Source organism: Phalacrocorax carbo, chromosome 12 (genome assembly GCF_963921805.1).
Source record: "Phalacrocorax carbo chromosome 12, bPhaCar2.1, whole genome shotgun sequence".
Classification (NCBI taxonomy): Eukaryota; Metazoa; Chordata; class Aves; order Suliformes; family Phalacrocoracidae; genus Phalacrocorax; species Phalacrocorax carbo.
Window position 1 is genome coordinate 18,514,535 of NC_087524.1, and position 19,090 is coordinate 18,533,624.

At 38.4% G+C, this 19,090-nt stretch overlaps 1 protein-coding gene across 1 annotated transcript; it reads left to right on the forward strand.

Annotated features, from left to right (window-relative positions):
• The first annotated feature begins 811 nt into the window (after positions 1-811).
• On the forward strand, positions 812-18,794 carry LOC104040403 (disintegrin and metalloproteinase domain-containing protein 9). The gene is made up of 22 exons (XM_064464338.1): positions 812-881; positions 3,574-3,671; positions 4,814-4,890; positions 5,537-5,615; positions 6,558-6,634; positions 8,182-8,401; positions 8,902-8,967; positions 9,050-9,121; positions 9,736-9,908; positions 10,373-10,457; positions 11,621-11,742; positions 12,278-12,449; positions 13,403-13,492; positions 14,019-14,214; positions 14,340-14,445; positions 14,645-14,819; positions 15,232-15,312; positions 15,921-16,026; positions 16,899-17,031; positions 17,458-17,521; positions 18,052-18,104; positions 18,442-18,794. Exons 1-22 carry the CDS (start codon positions 812-814, stop codon positions 18,509-18,511), a joined length of 2,385 nt encoding a protein of 794 aa, XP_064320408.1. The 3' UTR covers positions 18,512-18,794.
• The last annotated feature ends 296 nt before the right edge of the window (positions 18,795-19,090 follow it).

A 19,090-nucleotide genomic window follows, 5' to 3' on the forward strand; every position in this document is an offset into this window, starting at 1 on the left:
ATAATGAATTAGTTAAAATTAATTCATGTAAATGTTTTAGCGCAAAAACTGTGTTGTAGCAGTCTCCTTTTTGATTTTCTAAATGTGCTTTATACTTCTGAAATGCAATGCAAATTCATCCAGTTTTAGAAACATTTATTTTCTGCTTTTGGTGACAACGTGGTTGCATGATGCCTTGGAAGATTATTCTGATCCTGGAAGACCAATGAGCAGCACAAAATTACAGACTTTTGGTGAGAATTGTCTTTAACATAGAAGGGACTGGGTAAAATCCCTGTTTTGGGGATTTCCATGTGTTTGTAAGATTTCCATGTGTTCATATGCATTGTATTTTTGATATTTTTATAATAAAGATGAAAAAATGGAACACAAGCAGCTGAAATTTCAGAGAGCAGACTGGTTTATACTAGAGTTTTTTGCTGAGCTGGCAATAGCCAGTACAAACTTCCTAAACATTGTATCCGCTGGCAGCAATATTTTATGTTTCTAATCTCATATGATCTCACTGTGGTATCAAAGTCCTTTAGAATAAACCAGTTTGATACTGGTATGGGTTGGTGCTCTGTCTCCAATCAGCACTGAAGAATGTGCTGCTTTTTATTTGTTTAAGCTGTCTAACCAGTTTTTTTGCAAGCCTAGTGGATTAAATTTTACTTCCCGTTTCCTTAGCAGAGACAAAGTATCAGAGTGCTTTTTCTGCTGTTTACCTTCGGAGCAGCCGGTTTCTCTTCTAGTTCTGTGTAGAGCACCTAAGAGCCAGGTACACAGTGCCTGCCCTAATACTGTAGTAGTTTCTCTGGGAAATCTAGTCATGTTAAAACACAGCCTATTTTTGTTCACTTTTGGACTAATTTTAACTGGAAAACGTTTTTGGATAAAAGGTAAGCTTTCAGGTTTTTTTACGTATTCGGAAAGTTTCTCCAAGTCTTCTTGTACTCTCTGGTACTGATCGTAATGCTGCACACCTTTCAAATCCAGTCAGCACTCTCCCTAGGTACTAGGTAATTAGCTGACCTCCTAATTAAGAAAATCTTGTATACAAAAAAAAAAATGTCTGGAAAAGATTCCAGACTGAAGCTTTTTATAGTGGAGTTCTTTGTGGTTAATTTCTCCAGGATGTAGCAGGTACGTAAATAAATCTTCTGTACAGGACACTGGTGGTGACAACTGCAGTTACCATCACTCTCATCAACAGTAAAGATTGGAGAAAAAGATTTCGATCTCCAGTAGTGCGAGGGAAATTCCTACAGTTTTGTTTTAGTTCTTCATTCACTCATTTCCATTTATGATTTCTCTTCAGATTTGAGATTAACACCTGAAATATTTCTTAGAAAGTGGTATTTTTAATGACTTGCATTAAAGATGGCTTCGTGCATTCAGGTGTCAAAATTTAAATTCTTAGAACTCCATTTCCACTGTTAGTTCAACATACACTTAACACATGAAACAGAGTGGATTTGGTGATTTAGGTAATAAAATTATTGGAGATTAAGAGCAAAGCTAGAAGTAAATATTGAGTGCCAATATTCTTTGCAGACCTGTTTGCTAATAGCAACTTCCACATTTTGATTGCAATGGCAGTCTTTATCGTTAAACATATGCTGCCTGCACCTAGCTTTTAAAAATCCTGATGTTATGTAATAGACAGAGATCATCATTACGCTGAAGAATCCTCCTCCTTGCTTTGAGTGGGTGATTCTGTGGCTTCTTTGAAATTATGAATTCCTTTCACAGAAACGTGGGAGTAGCTTTGTGCTACTATAAACAAGAAATCTTTTTCCTTATAAAAGAAAAATTAACACTTTTATTATTAAAACACATTATTATTGATTCTGTAACCTCTTTGTGTCTCTGTTAACCAAAGTGAATACTCAAAGCAGACTGATGAGCAGATGAGACAAAGGAAGATTAATTCAAGTTCAGCCAATTTTTTAAAACCTCACCAGAGATTGCTTTTGTCTTTATAAAACTGTTTACCTGAAACCAGGTACTAAGCAGACTTCTTATCTTTAGCACCCGCATTAGCATGATGTTCTGGAGATAATTCTGATATAATGTAAAAGGCTACAAACCTTTTACAAAGGTTTGACCATTGCTGGAACAAACCAAATGCAGCGTTAGGCAATGGCAGGAGGCAGCGAGGTGTATCATGGTTATACATGCAGCAGGTGGCAGAATTCTAGCCAGAGGACAACTGTAAGTATTCCTCAAAGTATTCTTCATTCAGGGCAATAGGGAAAGGAATAAGATTTAAATGGAAGGAGGGTGCTGAAGGGGCAGTTGATTTACTCAAGGGAAGGACAGAAGGAAGTAGAGACATGAACAAGATGGAGAAGATGAGCAAGTGCTGGACCTAGCAGTAGCTAGGTGGCAATAACACAGCAAATGGCTCTGTAGCCAGTAAAAAACATTCTGTGGTGTATTTAGGGACTGAATGTATTCTTCTGGAGATACAATATTCTCCAATTCTCTGTCTGGGAAGCTCGGAAACGTCCTGGCAAAGTTGGATCCACCATTCAAAATAATTGCACTATTCGTCCATCAGCTACCCCTAGAAAGCCCTGCTGTAGATTTATGGGTCGGCACAATCTTTCTGGCACCACTGAGGTGATTTCACAAGGCTTGAAGGAACTTAATTCTATTTGAGATGTTACTTGATTTTAACTGTCCAGCTACTTCAAAAAATACTGTGAGGGAACAGATGGGTGGACAGAGAAGGTAACTGCGTAAGTGTTCTGTGGTACATCAGGTTAAAAGTGTAGGTCATGGAAGAAAAAGTGTTTCAGAAATGGTAGACAAAGTTACAAAGTTAATAATCCAGGTTAGAATATGTCAGATTTAAGATTGTGTTTAAATAATTTGATAGTTTTTCTTTGTGTGCTCCAGAAGACCCCAGCTTTAATCTGAAGTTACTTTTATAAAATCAGTTTGACCATTCCTAAACTTAATCTCTATCAAAGTATGCAGTGAATACAGGAAGTATTATTTTTATTGTTCTTGGGATTCTCTATTATGTTACTGTCATATTGGTTGAGGGATTTTTTTTTGAAACAATAATTTAGTTTGAGATTGTCTATATGAAGGAGTGCGAAAAAATTGAGCTATTATCCCAGTTTATAATGTAAGTAGCCAAGCCCAAGAGTTAAAGCCAAGATTGTCAGCCAGTTTTGGACACCCTGTTTAAGAAAACTTTTGCTCAAATTTGCAGCTTTTAGCACTTTGTATCAGTTGTGTTTCGGGTAGTATAGTCATTAACCTTGAATACAGTCAAAACAGCATTTCTGCAGCAAATAAGGCCACATATATTTAGTTTGAACACTCAGAAATTAAGAGTAACTTGGGCATGGATGAAAATGTTGATTTCTGCGACTTTCCCAGCACAGCCCAAGAACTCTGTCAGAGACAGAATAGACCAAACGGAGCAGGGGCAGCCAGGTCCTGTACTGGGGAAATTACTTTCTCCATTTATGGCCTGATCAGCATGCTTTTGCAGCAATCACCACTGTGCAGATGTCAACATAACGTCTTACTTATGCTTTCTGATTCTTTAGAAATTTTGAAAATTTTTTTTAGGTATATCTTCTGAGCTGACATCCAGACCTTCTACATTAGAAATAATTATTCCTCGAAGTCCAACAGACAGAGAGAAACATCGCCCTTTTTTTCCTGAGGTTTGTTATTCTATATGATTTTTTAATTCTAATGTTGCCAGTTTTCACAATATTGGCCTAATTACAGTCACACACACACACTGTATAGTATATATAGATTATTTTTGTGAAGAAATGTGCACTATATCTTCAGATTCTTAAGGGTTCTCAACTAGTTTAGAGCACATTTGTTCCCACAAAGGTCTGTGACTACACTCCAAGTTAACGCCTTTCAAACTTCTAGTCTGTTAACAGAGTGGGAAGGAACAGGAAGAATATTTCCATTTCCTCCAATCATATGTTGAACTCAAACCTGAGCTAATGTCCATGCTGTATATGTTCTTTTGCTCATTGTGCCTGGTCTTTGGATAACCAGAGGATTTCAACCACGTAGCACCTAAAGGGCTTGATGCATACTTTGTAGAAATGGTCCCACAGGTTAAATGAATGAGTTAAAAGAGAAAGATCTGAGCCTTAAGTTCTCAGTTCTGAGGTGACTTAACCTTTGTTCCAGATATCAGGTTCCATTACTGAAGTAACTGTTAATGAAATAGCATTAGTCATCTTTCTGCAAACCAATTAAGGAAGGAAGAATCTGTGAGCTGTTCATCCAGCTGCCGATGACTTACCTAAGGAGTGTCACCAAACACGATGTGGAGTTGGGTGCAGAGTGCATACGTGGGCTGTGTTCTCGTGGGGAGCCGAGTCTGCCACCATCCTCCAAGCTGTATCTACCTTCTCTCCACTAGTGTCTGAGTACCATCTGTTCCTGTGCCTGTAGAACTATAGCGTGGTAGTCTAGGTTTAGCTTTGCTAACACTTCTTTCTTGCTCTTTTAATACCATGAATTTTATGTTTTTATTTTTCTGCAGACTTTATACCTCCTATGTTCCATCTATAAATCTCTAGTGGAAGACATTTAATTTCTTCTGTAGTTTGTGTACTTTTGCATTCTGTCTTCGTAGCTTAGTTGAATTTAAAGAATGTAGAGTGTGCTGCTGAGACTCTGAAAGGCATGAGGGTTAGGGACGTGTGTTTTGTAAACATGGTAAATACTTAAGACATACATAGTAGCTGGACTTCTCTTGTCAAAGAAAACATGGAACTGCCACAACCAAGTGGAAAATCACCTAATTAAGTGATATATTTTGTTCTGTTTTCAGGAGCATTCAGACGACAATCTTTCTTACTCAATTGAAACCAGAAATGGAACATATGTCCTAAAACTGAAGAAAAATAAGTATGTGATAGTGTTCTAAGAAATCATTCTGCCTTGGGATTTAGTTGCGTATAGTGTGCAGAGTATACAAGTACAGACTTTTATACTGAAAAAAAGTCAGAAGAAACTATTAAATGGCAGATTGTAGTAATTACAAAATCACTCTGTTAAATAGTGTCTCTGTAATGGTGCTAGTTTGCAAATAGAAGGGAACAATATTTTTGTTCTGGTTGTGCAGAAGTTTAGTTTGATTGTTTTTTTATTAGCACCAGACGATAGTAGATTTCAGAAAATCCTTATGGAAAATTAGAATTCAGCTCAACATTAGCGCTTTAGTAGTGAGTAGGGGAGGGTTGTCAGCCATGTTGCATTTGAAGAAATTTGTCTATTTCTGTTGTCCCTCATCCTGAGCCTGTAATACTCCAGACCCTGACATAACATAGTCTGCTCAGGTCCTACTCTATGGATATTTTAGTTAAAATATTTCAAAATAACTTATTTTCCAAATAATGCAGCTCAATTTTGAGGTATTTTGTTTCATATCTATGGATTTTAATTATAATTTAGGATTAATGTGCTGCTAACAGAATGTACATACTAGGATTCTTCACTTATTTCTTGCTTTATAGACTGTTAAAAGAGCAGTAGTTTTTTTGTTTTTTTCCAGAAAGCTTGTTAGCGAAGATTTTGTGCTATATACATATGCAGAAAATGGGAAACTGGAGGTAACACAACCAAAAAGCAAGGTATCGTACCTAATAAAGTTCTTTTTTTGTTTAAGAGCTTCCTCAAACCAGGGAAGCCAAGCTTTATGAATTGAAGCCATACTAACAATTTGACAGAACAGAGGCTGACCATAAGGATGTGTATGTATCTAAATGTATTTTGAAAGCAAAAGTGAATGCACAACCATTCTTCAAATCTCTATAATAGAACAGTGAAAATTGTTTACATTTTTGGCAGGTGGTGGAGGGAAAAATGCTAGTGATGCACATAAAGTATCTGCAGAAGGAAAATATATTTACTGGGAAAGAGGCTTTTGTAAGTTTTCACATTTGTAGCATTGCTGTTTAACAGTCACCACTGATACAAAACACAAGGTTCTATGTCTTACGAAGGAGTGGGCTGTTTACGGTGATAAAGCATCACTGTTTTCCACAGTGTGAAAGCAAATGCCAGGAGATTATACCAAGATTGAATTTGAGCTACCTGATTAAGTCACCTTTGCATAGTATGGAATTAAAGGTACAATGGCAGCATCAAAGCTTTGTAATTTTTAGGTCCTGTATCAAACAAGCCTTATAAATTTGAATTAAATTTCAACTTTCAACTGCATATGAGCTCATTGAGACTTAACTGGGTGCTTTGTGCTTGGGTGACCTTCTCAGATCAGCCTTTGAAAGGAGTCTGTTTAAGAACAGGATGAGCAATGCAGGTTAAAAGATTTTGCTAAAAGATGGTGATGGGTTAAACTAAAAAGCTGGTTGTTTTCTAGAACCAATGGACCAAATGCTCTTGTAGGTATTTACATCAAGTAATATTTTACTCCAGGAAGGTTGGGACTATTTCTAGAACAGGGAACTCTAAATTTGTAACAGCCAGCCTTAAGGTCATGCAAATAAATAAGTTTGCATTTGAAGGCAACAAGCTTATTTTGTCATTAATTTTGTGGTTTTGTTGCATTTCAGACACACTGTTATTATCATGGCACTGTTGAAGGAATTCCTGACTCAATGCTTGCTCTTAGCATATGCGATGGCCTTAGGTATTACCTCTTGCTTTTTACTTCAGGATAATTCATTGTGCAGTACCAAAGTAAAACCGTAAAAAACAGTTGCTATTCATCATACAGCTGGAGAGTAAACACCATCCTGTCTTGCAATTTTTTTTATATTTTGCCTTTTGATGAAGCTGAAACTCCATCGAGGTTTTATATCTCAACTACCACTTTCCTCCCTTTTTCCAAAATACCTTCACAGAAAAAGATAACATTTAGGCAGAACATGGGCATGAACTGAGGCCTCTGTTACTTGATTTGAATGCCTTGACCAGAGGTACCACTCTAGAAGAAACGCTGATGAAGCTTTTGCTAAACTGAACATGCTCCTGCAAACAATTCTGTCTTATGAATGGGCATGTTTCAAAAGAAAAACCATTTATGTGGAAAAAGTTTTGACCAGATTTAAAACATTTTTTTGTGTTTCAAATACAAGAAGATTACATTTATTTGAGAAACATAAAGGGGGCAGATTAATGCATAAAAGAATCAGCCCATGTGAGCTGGCACAATGAGATGACATGCACAGCAAACTGTGCAGATACTCAGAATGTGCTTCGAGTGTGTCCATATTCCCCTGCCTTCACTGAGCTTGGCTCCTTAGCTGGACTTTGGATATACTTATCAGTTGTAGGAGCCTTGTTCAGTTTGATGTTTTTTCACAAGTAGGAAGAGGCAAATGGGCTAAAGTTCACCCACATATCTTTCATGTATAGTATCGGAGTGAGATGCCGCTCACAGTAAATAATGACATTTCCTGGAATTCCTTTAAATGAAGAACAAAATGGTCAACACACTGGTATTTCAGGTAATGCTGGATCTCACTAAGCAAAACAGATATTTCATTTTGGCTGTTCTGCAAACTTACACAGACTCAAATCCCTTGGTTACCTTGTACTCACATTTTTGAGGATCTTCTTTCACAAGATATTAACTAGAGAATTCTTGTTCTAAATATAATTTTGAGATTCTGGAGAACAAGATAATAGCTTCTGAAAATTCTGGTACAGCAAATGGGCATGTTCCCTGTGTTTCTGAGCCACAGACAAATGCAAAATCTTTATATCTGGCAGCACTCAGCAGTGCAATACTGCCATTGTCCTCATAAACACCTTGATGATTGCTTTTAGCCTCTATTTCTGTCTTAGGAGATACCTTTTTCTAAAATGCTAGATTACTTAGCTGCATGGGGCTAGGAGTGCAACTAGAGATAACGACTAAAAGAGACCTTTTGCATCAGCTCTGTACCCACAATCCAGACTCATTTAGTAACAATTTGGCTTTCCCATTAACTGATTCAAGGAGCCCACGCTTGTGTACAACTGACTGTTTTAAGTAAGTTCTGTTTTTTTTTTTGAGATCCTGTCGCGCATTTTAAATTACCCCCTATATTAAGATAATTTAAGATTATAATTTAATTCACATAGTAGTATGAACAACTCTATTTTTTAAGTATCCAGCTGTCATTCACTCACCTAGTCATAACCATAACGGAAAAATTGTGGAATAAATTTTCATTCTTTTACAATTATTAGAGGAATTCTCTACATTGGTGGCAAATGGTATGGAATGGAGCCGCTCAACACATCCAGCACATTTGAACATGTGTTTTACCGGTTAGAAGATATGCAGGATATGCCCTTCCAATGTGGTCTGCTGAATGGCAGCCTTCATCACGAGAAGATATTTGTGAAGCAGTCTGTGAAATATGCGTTTTTATCAAACAGTACCTCTAGCAGCGAAAAGCTTTTGAGGGTAAATACCTTTGTTTCTCTCTTGAGTCTAAGCCTTCTCCTCAGTCTGTTCCAGCAGCCAAGGGTCTCCAGAGCTCTTGCTTTGGCCTGGTATCATTGCAGGTGGGTTTGGCCTGGCAGGCCACTCTCTTGTTGCCTTCATTTTCATGGACCCCAGACCAGTGGGACTACTGCTAAGGAAATCCTGACATGGAAGAACAACACAGCGGGAATTTAACATAGCTCGAAGCAATCCCTTAGCAGAAGAGCAGAGCTCTGCCCAAGACAGTTTTGGGTATGGTGTGAAAGCTGCCGTTCAGCTCATGCATCCCAGTGTCTAAGCAGAAGAGAATTACTGGCATAGAGATATTTATGTGGAAATCTAAGGCAAATTGATAGGCCACATTAAAAAATGCATAATTGCTTTATAAATCCATGAAATTAAAATAATGAAAAAGATAAGTAATGAAACCTTTAACTTATTAGTTATTATGTTAACTTACTGTGCTTTCTAATTTGCAGAAGAAGCGAGCTGTCCTGCCACAGAAAAGCTATGTGGAATTATTTGTGGTTGTGGATAACAACAGGGTAATGATTTCATCCAATGCTACATATGTTTTGTTAAACCATTACATTTTTTTCTCTGATATTCTCATATGATATTTTACAGTTTTTGCTGAAGAAATCAGATCCTGCTGCAGTCCAAAAGGAAACAGTTGAGCTGATTAATTACGTCGATGGGGTAGGTCAGATAAGTTGCTGAGATTCAGTAGTTTATCATAGTTTTCAAAAGAACAGCTAATGCAGTAAATCTAAACAATTATGTTCTGAAACTGTATTTGGAAGTTACACAGTGATTACACATTTAAGGCACCTCATGCACAAGTCTTACAGAGGTGTAGACAGAGGGAGAGATGCAAGATGTTTTTAAATCTGTTCTCTGTGCTCCCAGACTTTGGCTGCTCCGGGAACATGAGGTCTCCAGTAGGTTTTACATTTCCAGGAAGAGTACTTCTCATTTATGTCGTTCTTTTTTATTAAGCAAACTGTCAGTGCTGTGAACAATTCCATAAGGACTCTGCTCATCTGTTTCTCATTTCTCCAGACAATTAGCTAAAGAAATGAATCGATGTGGTCTTTCCAACTTCTCCAACTGAAAGATATGTTTAGGTACCTTAATGAAGTAGATTGTCTTCAGCCATATATTCTTTCCTCACATCAAACTTAATTATTCAGAGAAACTAAGACTACGTCTTAGTCATTATGTTCAGCTTAATGACTACAGTGGTAGTGATGTAACCTTTCATAATTCAGTTGAAACAGACTGATGGACATCAATTATATTTTTTTTTTCAGATGTATAGAGCATTAAACATCCAGATTGTTTTGGTTGGATTAGAGATCTGGACAGATACAAACCACATACCTGTAATGGATGGTTCAGCTGGAGACGTACTAGGTAGATTCGTTTCTTGGAGACAGACAGATCTTCTTAAACGATCACGAAATGATGCTAGCCATCTCATAATGTACGTGTTTGTTCAGTGGAAAAATTAGCAATGCTGCTGGTGTTGTTGTTGTATATGATTTTGGGTTTGTACATGAATGAAAATATAACTAGAGTAAAATTCACCCAAATTCTTTTAACCTGGAAAAATGTCAAGAAAGCACAATGAAATCTTTTGGCTCTGCTTGAGCAGGGGGCTGGACCAGACAGCCTCTGGAGGTCCCTGCCAACCTCAAACATTCTTTGATTCTGTGAACTCAGAAGCACTGACACAGCCGATTGAGGTGATTGGTCACTATTTTCAAGCTCTGTTACTTGGATGTTCATTATTTATTACAGGGAAACCCTGATATGATAAATTTCTTCTTGACCTCAAGAAGACCAACACTTGACTTGCAGTATTTGTTTCAGACTCAGGAGAGTCTTTTACTGGAAATCATGAAATTTTAGCCCCTCTTTCAATACCTTCCAACTGCTTTGTTGCAGAGGGAGAAGCTCTTATGGTGGATCCATTGGAATGGCTTTTGTAGGTACCATCTGCTCACAAGTCCAGGGAGGGTCAATCAGCACTGTAAGTACATAATGTTGTGGTTATTGGAAGAAACTAGCACAGGAGCTTCTAAACTATCATAGATTGGTGCTAGTGAGACCAAGAGTTACCTGAACAATTGAAGGCTTTCCTCTGTGCACATACACAAGCCAGAGTGGTAGCTATGGCTATTGCCAGGGCAACCTTCCAGAACATCCTAAATAAGTGATGTGCAGTTTGTTGACAAGTCACTCAGTTTTTGGAGTGGTGCAGTTTCTTTTATGGGGTTTCTGATGAAAAAGAATTGTGCATATTTTTTCCAATTTCTTTCTTCATCATGTTCCAGTTCGTTTGGCTGATTTAGTCCTGAAATAGTTTTTTATCACATTTATGTAATTCAGCTAGGTTGTATAAGCAAAGCCCATTCTTGTACTGTTAAGGTTCATAACCACAGTGTTTCTGAGGGTGCCAGAGCAGTGGAACAGGTGGCCCAGAGAGGCTGTGGAGTCCCTTCCCTGGAGACATTCACACCCCACCTGAACGCGGTCCTGTGCCCCCTGCTCTGGGTGTGCCTGCTCAAGCAGGGGGTTGGACAGGATGATCTCCAGAGGTCCCTTCCAACCCCTATCTTCTGTGATTCTGTGATTCTGTGACTGCAGCTACAAAATAATGTGGGTTTTTTGATTCTTTACATGGTTAGACAGTGAACATAATGCACTCTATTCTGAAGTGTCTGGAATTCTCCACAATGAGGCTGTAAACAGGCAAGAATTTTAAATTTGGCAATATTAGCCAGAAACTAGTCTTTTCTCCTTCACCCTTGGGACAGCACCAGTATCTCCAGAGGTTCCTGTCCTTACAATATGGATACCACAACATCATGGACAATCTTAGAGGCAGATTCTGTTCTTTAACAGTCATTGTCTCTTGTCTTTGAAGGCTCCATTGAAATCAGCATCCTGACTGATTAATTGTGTTGTTATTCAGAATATGATCCTAATGGAAGAAATAGAAAGAGTGGCAGAATCTGGCCCTACTGAAAAAACAGTGACAAGTTGTCTGTACGCGCTGCTTTCGCTTTGCAATACTATCTAGTGTTCCGTCTTCACAGCCCCTGAGAGACTTGTGGCTTGAATAAATCAGTAGGTAGAAACTTAGTAACGTTGTTAGCTTTATATTTTTTTAACTCTGATTCTTTTTATTAGTTGAATCATAACGATATGTTACGTCATGCTACAGTAGTTGCACATGAATTGGGGCATAATCTTGGAATGAAACATGATGATAAAAGGTGTCCTGCATCCTATATTATGCACAGCACAGACAAGTAAGATTTCCAGTTCTTTTCTTTTAATAATTATTATTTACCTACAGTGACTACGCCTTCTAAGCTGTGAAACTCCCATGAATCTTGAAGAACTTTTTTGAATGGGGAGTTGTTTGAAAAGTTTAACCACAGAGGTGAATTCACTGACTTAGGTCCTGCCACCATTTTAATTTATTTGAAATGCTACCTGTTTTCCAATCCACTCTTTATTTGTAGCATTCCTAAAAACTGATTTGGATTTTCTTAATTGTTTTTTCTTTTAATTATAGCATGTTGCTTTTTCTTTTACCCTGCTGAGAATGCGTTATGTACAGTCACTGGGTTTGTGCAAACATGTGTCCTTCACACAGATTCCCTTAGCAGTTAGTTAATTTAAACAAAAACCATCAGCCTAGATTTGTTTCAGTTTCTTTTATGATCTCCTAATGTTATGAAACATGGTATTTGTTGTAGATTGAGAATATTTAAAAGGCTTGAGTTGATTTTATCCTGTAAGCAAAATATTTATAATTAAGAAAGATATTATGCTTTCCAGTGGGTCCAGGAATTTCAGCATCTGCAGTGCTGATGATTTTGAGAACCTTATTCTAAATGGAGGTGGAAGCTGCCTTAGAAATCCTCCTCAAACAAGTAATGTTTACAAGGAACCTGTCTGTGGTAATAACGTGGTCGATAGCAATGAAGAATGTGACTGTGGCAAACCACAGGTAATGAATGAAATTCAACTGGATACTTGTTTTATTATATTATGCTATATTGTATTAGTTTTATATTATATTAGTGTTATAACTCTGGCCTTTTGGTATACCAATTTGCGTTAATATCTGAGGAGTGCTCCTTGTAAATCTACATTTTTGCAAGCAATATGAAGATAAATTTCAGAAAAAGCCGAAAATCATACTTTAAACTTGGTATGAACTAAGTTAAAGGCTACTGGACTTCACAGAACTTTGAGCCAATGCCTAAGAAAGAAGAGCATTTCAGGGCAGACTATGTGGAAACACCATTGTTTTTTCTGTTGGTTTTAGCAACATGGATGTTTCTGTTACATAAGAGACTACTCATCTAAAGAGCACTTACAGGTTTCCTAAGTGTAAGCCTTAAACCCTTAAACTTCGCCCACATCAAAATTACTTTCCTTGGTCATATTTGCATTGTCAAAAAGTGCCCCAAATAATGGGATATATTGACTCATTCTTTAGAAAATAAAGGTGTCTCAAAACAGACACCAGTAAATCGAAAGGCTGTCAGCAAACCCAGGTTCCATTGTACAGGCCTTCTTCTAAGTCATGTCTTCATACTGGCATTTCTCTACATCCAACTGCCAGTGTAGTGGAAAAATGAGAGGAGTGGTGATAAGAAGTGTTATTGAAAAGCCGAAGTTTTCTTCTTTTAGTGTCCATTTAAAGTATAAACCTATCCTCTACGCCTGTGCCACAACACATCAAAACAGATGACGTTCTGATGACTTCTGGTAAAAAAATACAGCCAAACTGTGTGCTGGTTTCTGTTAGAGCAGGAGGCTGTCACCCTCAGAACATGCAAGAGAGATGGTATATTTAAAGTTTGGTTTGTCCATGCGCTTGGTTTGATGCTGTACTTTCTTAGATATATAGGGAGGTAAAAATGTTGTGTCCCCTTGTCCATGGTTGTTCTTCAGGAATGTACTAACCCTTGCTGTGACGCTGCAACCTGCAAACTCACGCCTGGATCGCAATGTGCTCAGGGGCTGTGCTGCAAAAATTGCAAGGTAGGCTATGTTTTATTAAGCTAACTGATACTATTTAGTAGTATTTTTTAACATCTGAAAAGAGCTGTCATAGCACTCTTGACATGTTTATCAAAATACATTCACCAGTAGAGAGCATGTAAGCAGAGAATTTGTGTCTAACAACTCTTGTCCAGTAGCTTAGAAATGGAACATCATCTCTGTGTCATCCCTCATAGGAGGCAGGAGCAATCCGGGGCCTCAGCAGCAGTGATCTCCATCACGCAACATCAAGCTTCTCCAAAGTCTATGATAGTTGGCTGCTTTTTAAGTTTGTATTTGTGTAGGCAGTTGTATGATCTACCCAAGTCCTCTGCAGGCCCAGCTCATAAACTTTATAGCTACACCATATGAAACTGAGGGAAGATTCGCATATTTGTTAGGCATTGATCTGAAAAACTATTCTGGCTTCCTTAAAATCACAAAAGGTTCCCAGCTGTCATTGTTTCATGTTAGAACTTCTGCTGTTGCAAAATAGAAGTAGGGTGGCATTCCTTTCTGGTTCTAGTTTAAAGTGGCAGGAGCAGAGTGCAGGCCGAAAATGGATTTCTGTGATCTACCTGAATACTGCAACGGCAGCAATGCCTACTGTCCAGATGATGTTTACATCATGAATGGTTACCCATGCGACAACATGAAGGCATATTGCTACTACGGAGTATGCCAGAGTTTTGATTCACAATGTGAATCTATATATGGAAAAGGTATGTTTATAATTGAATGTAAAAAGACTTGCAGTCTCCTAATAGACATTTCTGATTTTGATTTTTCTTTCTCATATTTTTAAGACAGTGTACTGGCTTACTAAGATTCACTACTTTTTGTACAGGGGCACGAAAAGCACCTGATCTATGCTTTGAAAAAGCGAATATTAAAGGAGATAGGTTTGGAAACTGTGGAATGAGCGGTGGAGTGTACAAGAAATGTCCTGTTCAGTAAGTCACCAGCAAACAAAAGCTAACCCTAAAATCTTCAACATAAAAAATACATTTTGTTACAAACTCCTAGAGCATTAGTTTTACAAGAATATTTCCTTGAAATGCCAGCTAAAAAGCTCGACTGGATGGTGTGTTTGCACTGATGCTGGTTTTTTTTCTGTTCACCTTGTCTGTGAGTGTCATTTATTCAACACAGGCACAGTCTGTGTGGCAAGCTCCAGTGCACATCTGTTAGTCTTCAAAATCTTCCTGCCTGGAGTGTTGTCAATAACGCATCTGGGGTTTTATGCTGGTCTTCTGACTTCGACTTAGGATCAGATGTCCCTGATCCTGCTCAAGTTCATGACGGAACAGCCTGTGGAGAAAAGAAGGTAAGATGAATCACGGCAGCATTACAGAATATATTCCACCAACTGGAAAGTTCTTAACTTTCAGAAGCATCACATTGCTCTCTTACTTGTACACTATAATAAAAAAATCTGCTTTTTGAGATATAAACATACAAACAATTAAGCAGCTCTTCAAAAACTGGGATGCCACAGATCAGTGAGCTACATGATCAGGTATGAAAATTACTCCATCAAAATGCATCCACAGACTGAAGAAAAACTGAGACAAATGCTTCTATAAAATTGCAAAGTACTGAATGTCCTATCAGCCCTTTTTCTTGACACTTAAGTAAAAGCTGTAGACTTCTGAACACATACATTCATATATTATATTTATAAAAGGAGGAGATTTTTTTAAGTTTTGTGTTTGAAAGACACTAATTACTTTTTCCAGGCCTGTGTAGGTTTTGAATGTGTTAATGCAAGTCACCTGGGCTACAGCTGTGATGTAAAGCAGAAGTGTAACAACAACGGGGTGAGTAGATGGTCTTTTCACACACTGTTTCTAGAAGACAGAGATAGGTGCAAAATGCCTGCACAAAAGCAATAACCAGCCAGACGGCTTTAGTTTTTTCTGATCTGTATTAAAAGTTAAGTCCACTTTTTTATCTGTAATTTTTGTGTTGCCAGTATGCCGTAAACCTCTTAGCATGAACATTGAAGGACATTCCTTCTGAATTTCCCTCGGGAACTTTCCAATGTTACTGAGCTGTTGAATTGTAAAAGGAAAACACTCCTTTGAGGAGGACAGTCTAGTGATTCCTGATTTATGTATATCTCCTTGAAAAAATCAAAATGAAGTCCAAAGGTTGTAAAACTGAGAAGTTCTTTGGACTGTAATCTGTGCAGGCAAATAACAAAACAAAGGTTAACTTCTGCAGAGGGTTATCTTCTGGTATCGGTATCACTCAGTGTTTGGGATGTTACGGGGGAGGGGGCTTATTCCCAAGCAATATCACACAATACTTTTTGTTTCCACATGCAATTCTTAATGTGTAACTCCAAACATATACTGGAGATTGAAAGCGGCTGCTTCCAGAAAGGCGTTGTTCGGTTGACTAGTGCCTGTTGTATTGACTGTAGGTGTGTAACAATAACGGGAACTGCCACTGCAATTCAGGCTGGGCACCTCCGTTCTGTAACCAGGCAGGCTACGGCGGCAGTGTTGACAGTGGTCCAGCTCACATCGGTAAGATACCAAACTTGCCTTTGTTCTTCCCTCCGTGTCTGACAAAATGATCTACTAATAACGGGGTTTTTTTCAGTCTCTTTTCAACTTTTTTCTTCTGCTCCATCAGGGACTGACTTGAAGAACAAATTTTATTATCTGATGTGTGGGTTTGCAGACATCAAGGAAGTTGGTCCAAGGGAGAATTTGACCCCTATTTTGCCTGAGAATAAAAGCAATCCATTAAATTACTGAAATTAAAAGCAAGATATAAATTACGGTTACAGTTTTAAATAGATATTTAGATATCTAAGTAAATATCTAAAACATTGTTGTGATAAAATGGATGCAAGAGAGGAAGGCTATAGCTTGAGAATGAAACCAGCAGCCTTTGACTGTGTGAAAGGGTCTCACAGAAATACGAGGGGTTAAGGAGGTGCACGCAACAAGCAGCAGCTGGCTCGTATACGAGCCATGAAATTCTGCAAAGGGAAAATGGAGTAGATTCCGCTGGCCTTCACACTAAGAAACCATGCAAATGTTTTGTATTTATTAACAGCTTAGGAAGACAAAGAAGTCAACTGTGGGGAAGCAAACACAAAACGGATTTGTCTGCTTTAGAAATCTCGAGGAAATATATGGAAAAGGAAAAAGCTTGCATATCATACAACACAGGGTGGGTGAGGCAGAGTGAACTGGTGATAACATGAGGCCAAATCCTACTTTTCTGATCATAGCATGTTATAAATCTCAGTGGAGTTACTAATTTTAATCTATAATAATTGGAAGATCATAGTTTTTAGAACAGAAAGGAGGTTTTAGCAGAAAAAATGCATTAATATGAAGTTAAAACAAGATTACTGTCTTACATTATTTCAATTCTTTTATTCTAGATACATCACTTCGGGATGGTCTGCTTATTTTTTTCCTCCTTGTGTTGCCAATAGTAATTGTCACAGTATTAGCAGTAATTAAGCGTGATGCGATAAGAAGAAATTTCTGCAGGAAAAGTAGAAGACAACACAGGTATTTCACTTACTACAGATGCACATTTCAACACTTGAGAGCATGCTCCAGGTTCAGTTAGCAAACCAGTTGGATGCTTTATGTACACAAAGAATTCCATACCTCCTAAAAGACTTCCCTGCCATTAGTAGTAGTAGGTCGTTTAATAGCCAGTACCCTGCTATTAGGTAGCTTAATCGAGATACTGCAGTTGTCAGTGCCCAAGCAGCTTTTCCCAAAATACATTGCACTTTCCTAATTGTTATTGATAATTGTATTGCACAGACAGCGGGGCCTAGCATATTGACATTATTTGCCAAGGCCAGGGAGGGGTGGAGTCAGAATCCAGATCTCTGAGCTGCAGCCTCGTCCCTTGAAAAACACCAGCATCCCTGACAGTAGTTGTACCACATGGGGATTTGCCCGATGACATGAGTTTTATTTCAGGGATAACAATGTGCAGCAGTCAAAGCAAAATAACAGACCAAGTCATACCACAAGAAATAATCAGGTAAGAGATATGCATACCTGCATTACTTCATGTTGAGTGATCCAAATTATCCAAATAAAAATCAAACTGACAGGGTGGGACAAAACGAAATCTTTCCTAATTTCTCTAATATAGTTATTGATGACTTTGTGGCTTTTTGATACATCAAAACTATCTCACTTTCCAAGTATTCAAAATAATTTATAATGTCTTAGACAGGATTTCTGTTTGGGCAAGCTTTATTGCCCACCCTGTCAACACAGGTAGTGAGTTGTACAGGATGGAACTGGCTACTGCTTAGCAGAGCAGCCAAAGACTGAGCTCAGAATTCTGCAGCCAAATACCGCAGAAGATGCTTGGCCAGGCTGTGGACCCAGCTCTGATAAAAACAAAATAAAAATTATCAAAACAAAACATTGCAAGGGAGTATGAAGGATGTCACAGGAAATGAAAATCAGTTCTAAAATACCACTAGGTTAATATTGAATAACCAGCCACACTTTGAAAGCTGTGGGGTTTGCTAACTTGATTTTCTGCGACATCTTTTCCAGCCTGCCATACAAAGTCCTGATTTTTTTACCGGATTGCATTTCCCTGGTCCAAGGTTTGTAGTATTTAAAACCTTCTTCACTTCATGTTTGCTGTGTTTACATTGCTGTGCCGTTGTAAGTGAAGTTCCCAATGCCTCATGTACTGCTTAGGAGAGTTTTTCATGAAGCATCATATGAGATAAAATAGATTAAACGCTTGAAGAAGAAATGCTGGTTTTCTGCTTGTGTGGAAAACAGCATAATGGAGCATGTAAATGCTACTAGGGAGGGGGTGTGAAATATATATATAAAAATGCTAGCAGGTCTTTAAAAATGGTAAAGACCCAGTTTAGAAATACCAGTTGTCTCAAGTCATTAAATACATCACAAAATGTGCTTTCCATGCTTCAGCCAGCCAGTACAAACCCAGTTCCCTGCAGGACCTCAACAACCCCCAGTCCCACCCAGACCAGCTGTCTGAAAAGCTTCTTGGGAATCCTCAGCCAATTCCGACAAGTCACCAGTCTGGAAAAAAATAGATTGCAATCCTCCAGTCCTCTCCTTGCACAGCCAAAATGCCTTCTGAAAGCACGTACCTCTGGAAAAGACTTGATGCTAAGAGGCACTGACCATGATTTTGTAACATCCCATCATTTTGCTAATTGCTGGTGGCTATATTTGTGTCTTTTCTACCTCACCTCGTTGTTTTTTTTAAATCAGAAGCCTGAAGTTCAACTCTTGTTAGATTAAATCTGCAACAGCTTCAGAGAACAGGACGCTTATGAAGCGTAGCCTCACTTGGTGGCCAAAGAGAAGTGAATTCAGTTATTTACAGACATAATTTATTCACCTCTAGTCATACACTGCTGTGAAATGAGACTGTAGATTGACCTCTTGGGAAGCCTGGAGCCTGTCTGCCTCCTGCCTGTCCTCTCAGCAGTGTGCTAAGGGCAGCCGTACGCCATGGGCCAGGCTTGCAGCGGAGGGCTCCTCTGCCTCGCTCCCAGCCTTCACTTCGGTGTAACCCTGTCAGAGCTGGGATCCGGGTCTCCCCCCTCAT

What these genes read in the sequence shown, in the direction of transcription:
- LOC104040403 (XM_064464338.1), top strand. Translation starts at nt 812, where the DNA reads ATGTTAAAACACAGCCTATTTTTGTTCACTTTTGGACTAATTTTAACT. An exon ending in TGATTAATTACGTCGATGGG is followed by an intron (nt 9,122 to 9,735) that starts GTAGGTCAGATA and finishes TTTTTTTTTCAG; the next exon opens with ATGTATAGAGCATTAAACAT. An exon ending in ATTATGCACAGCACAGACAA is followed by an intron (nt 11,743 to 12,277) that starts GTAAGATTTCCA and finishes TATGCTTTCCAG; the next exon opens with TGGGTCCAGGAATTTCAGCA.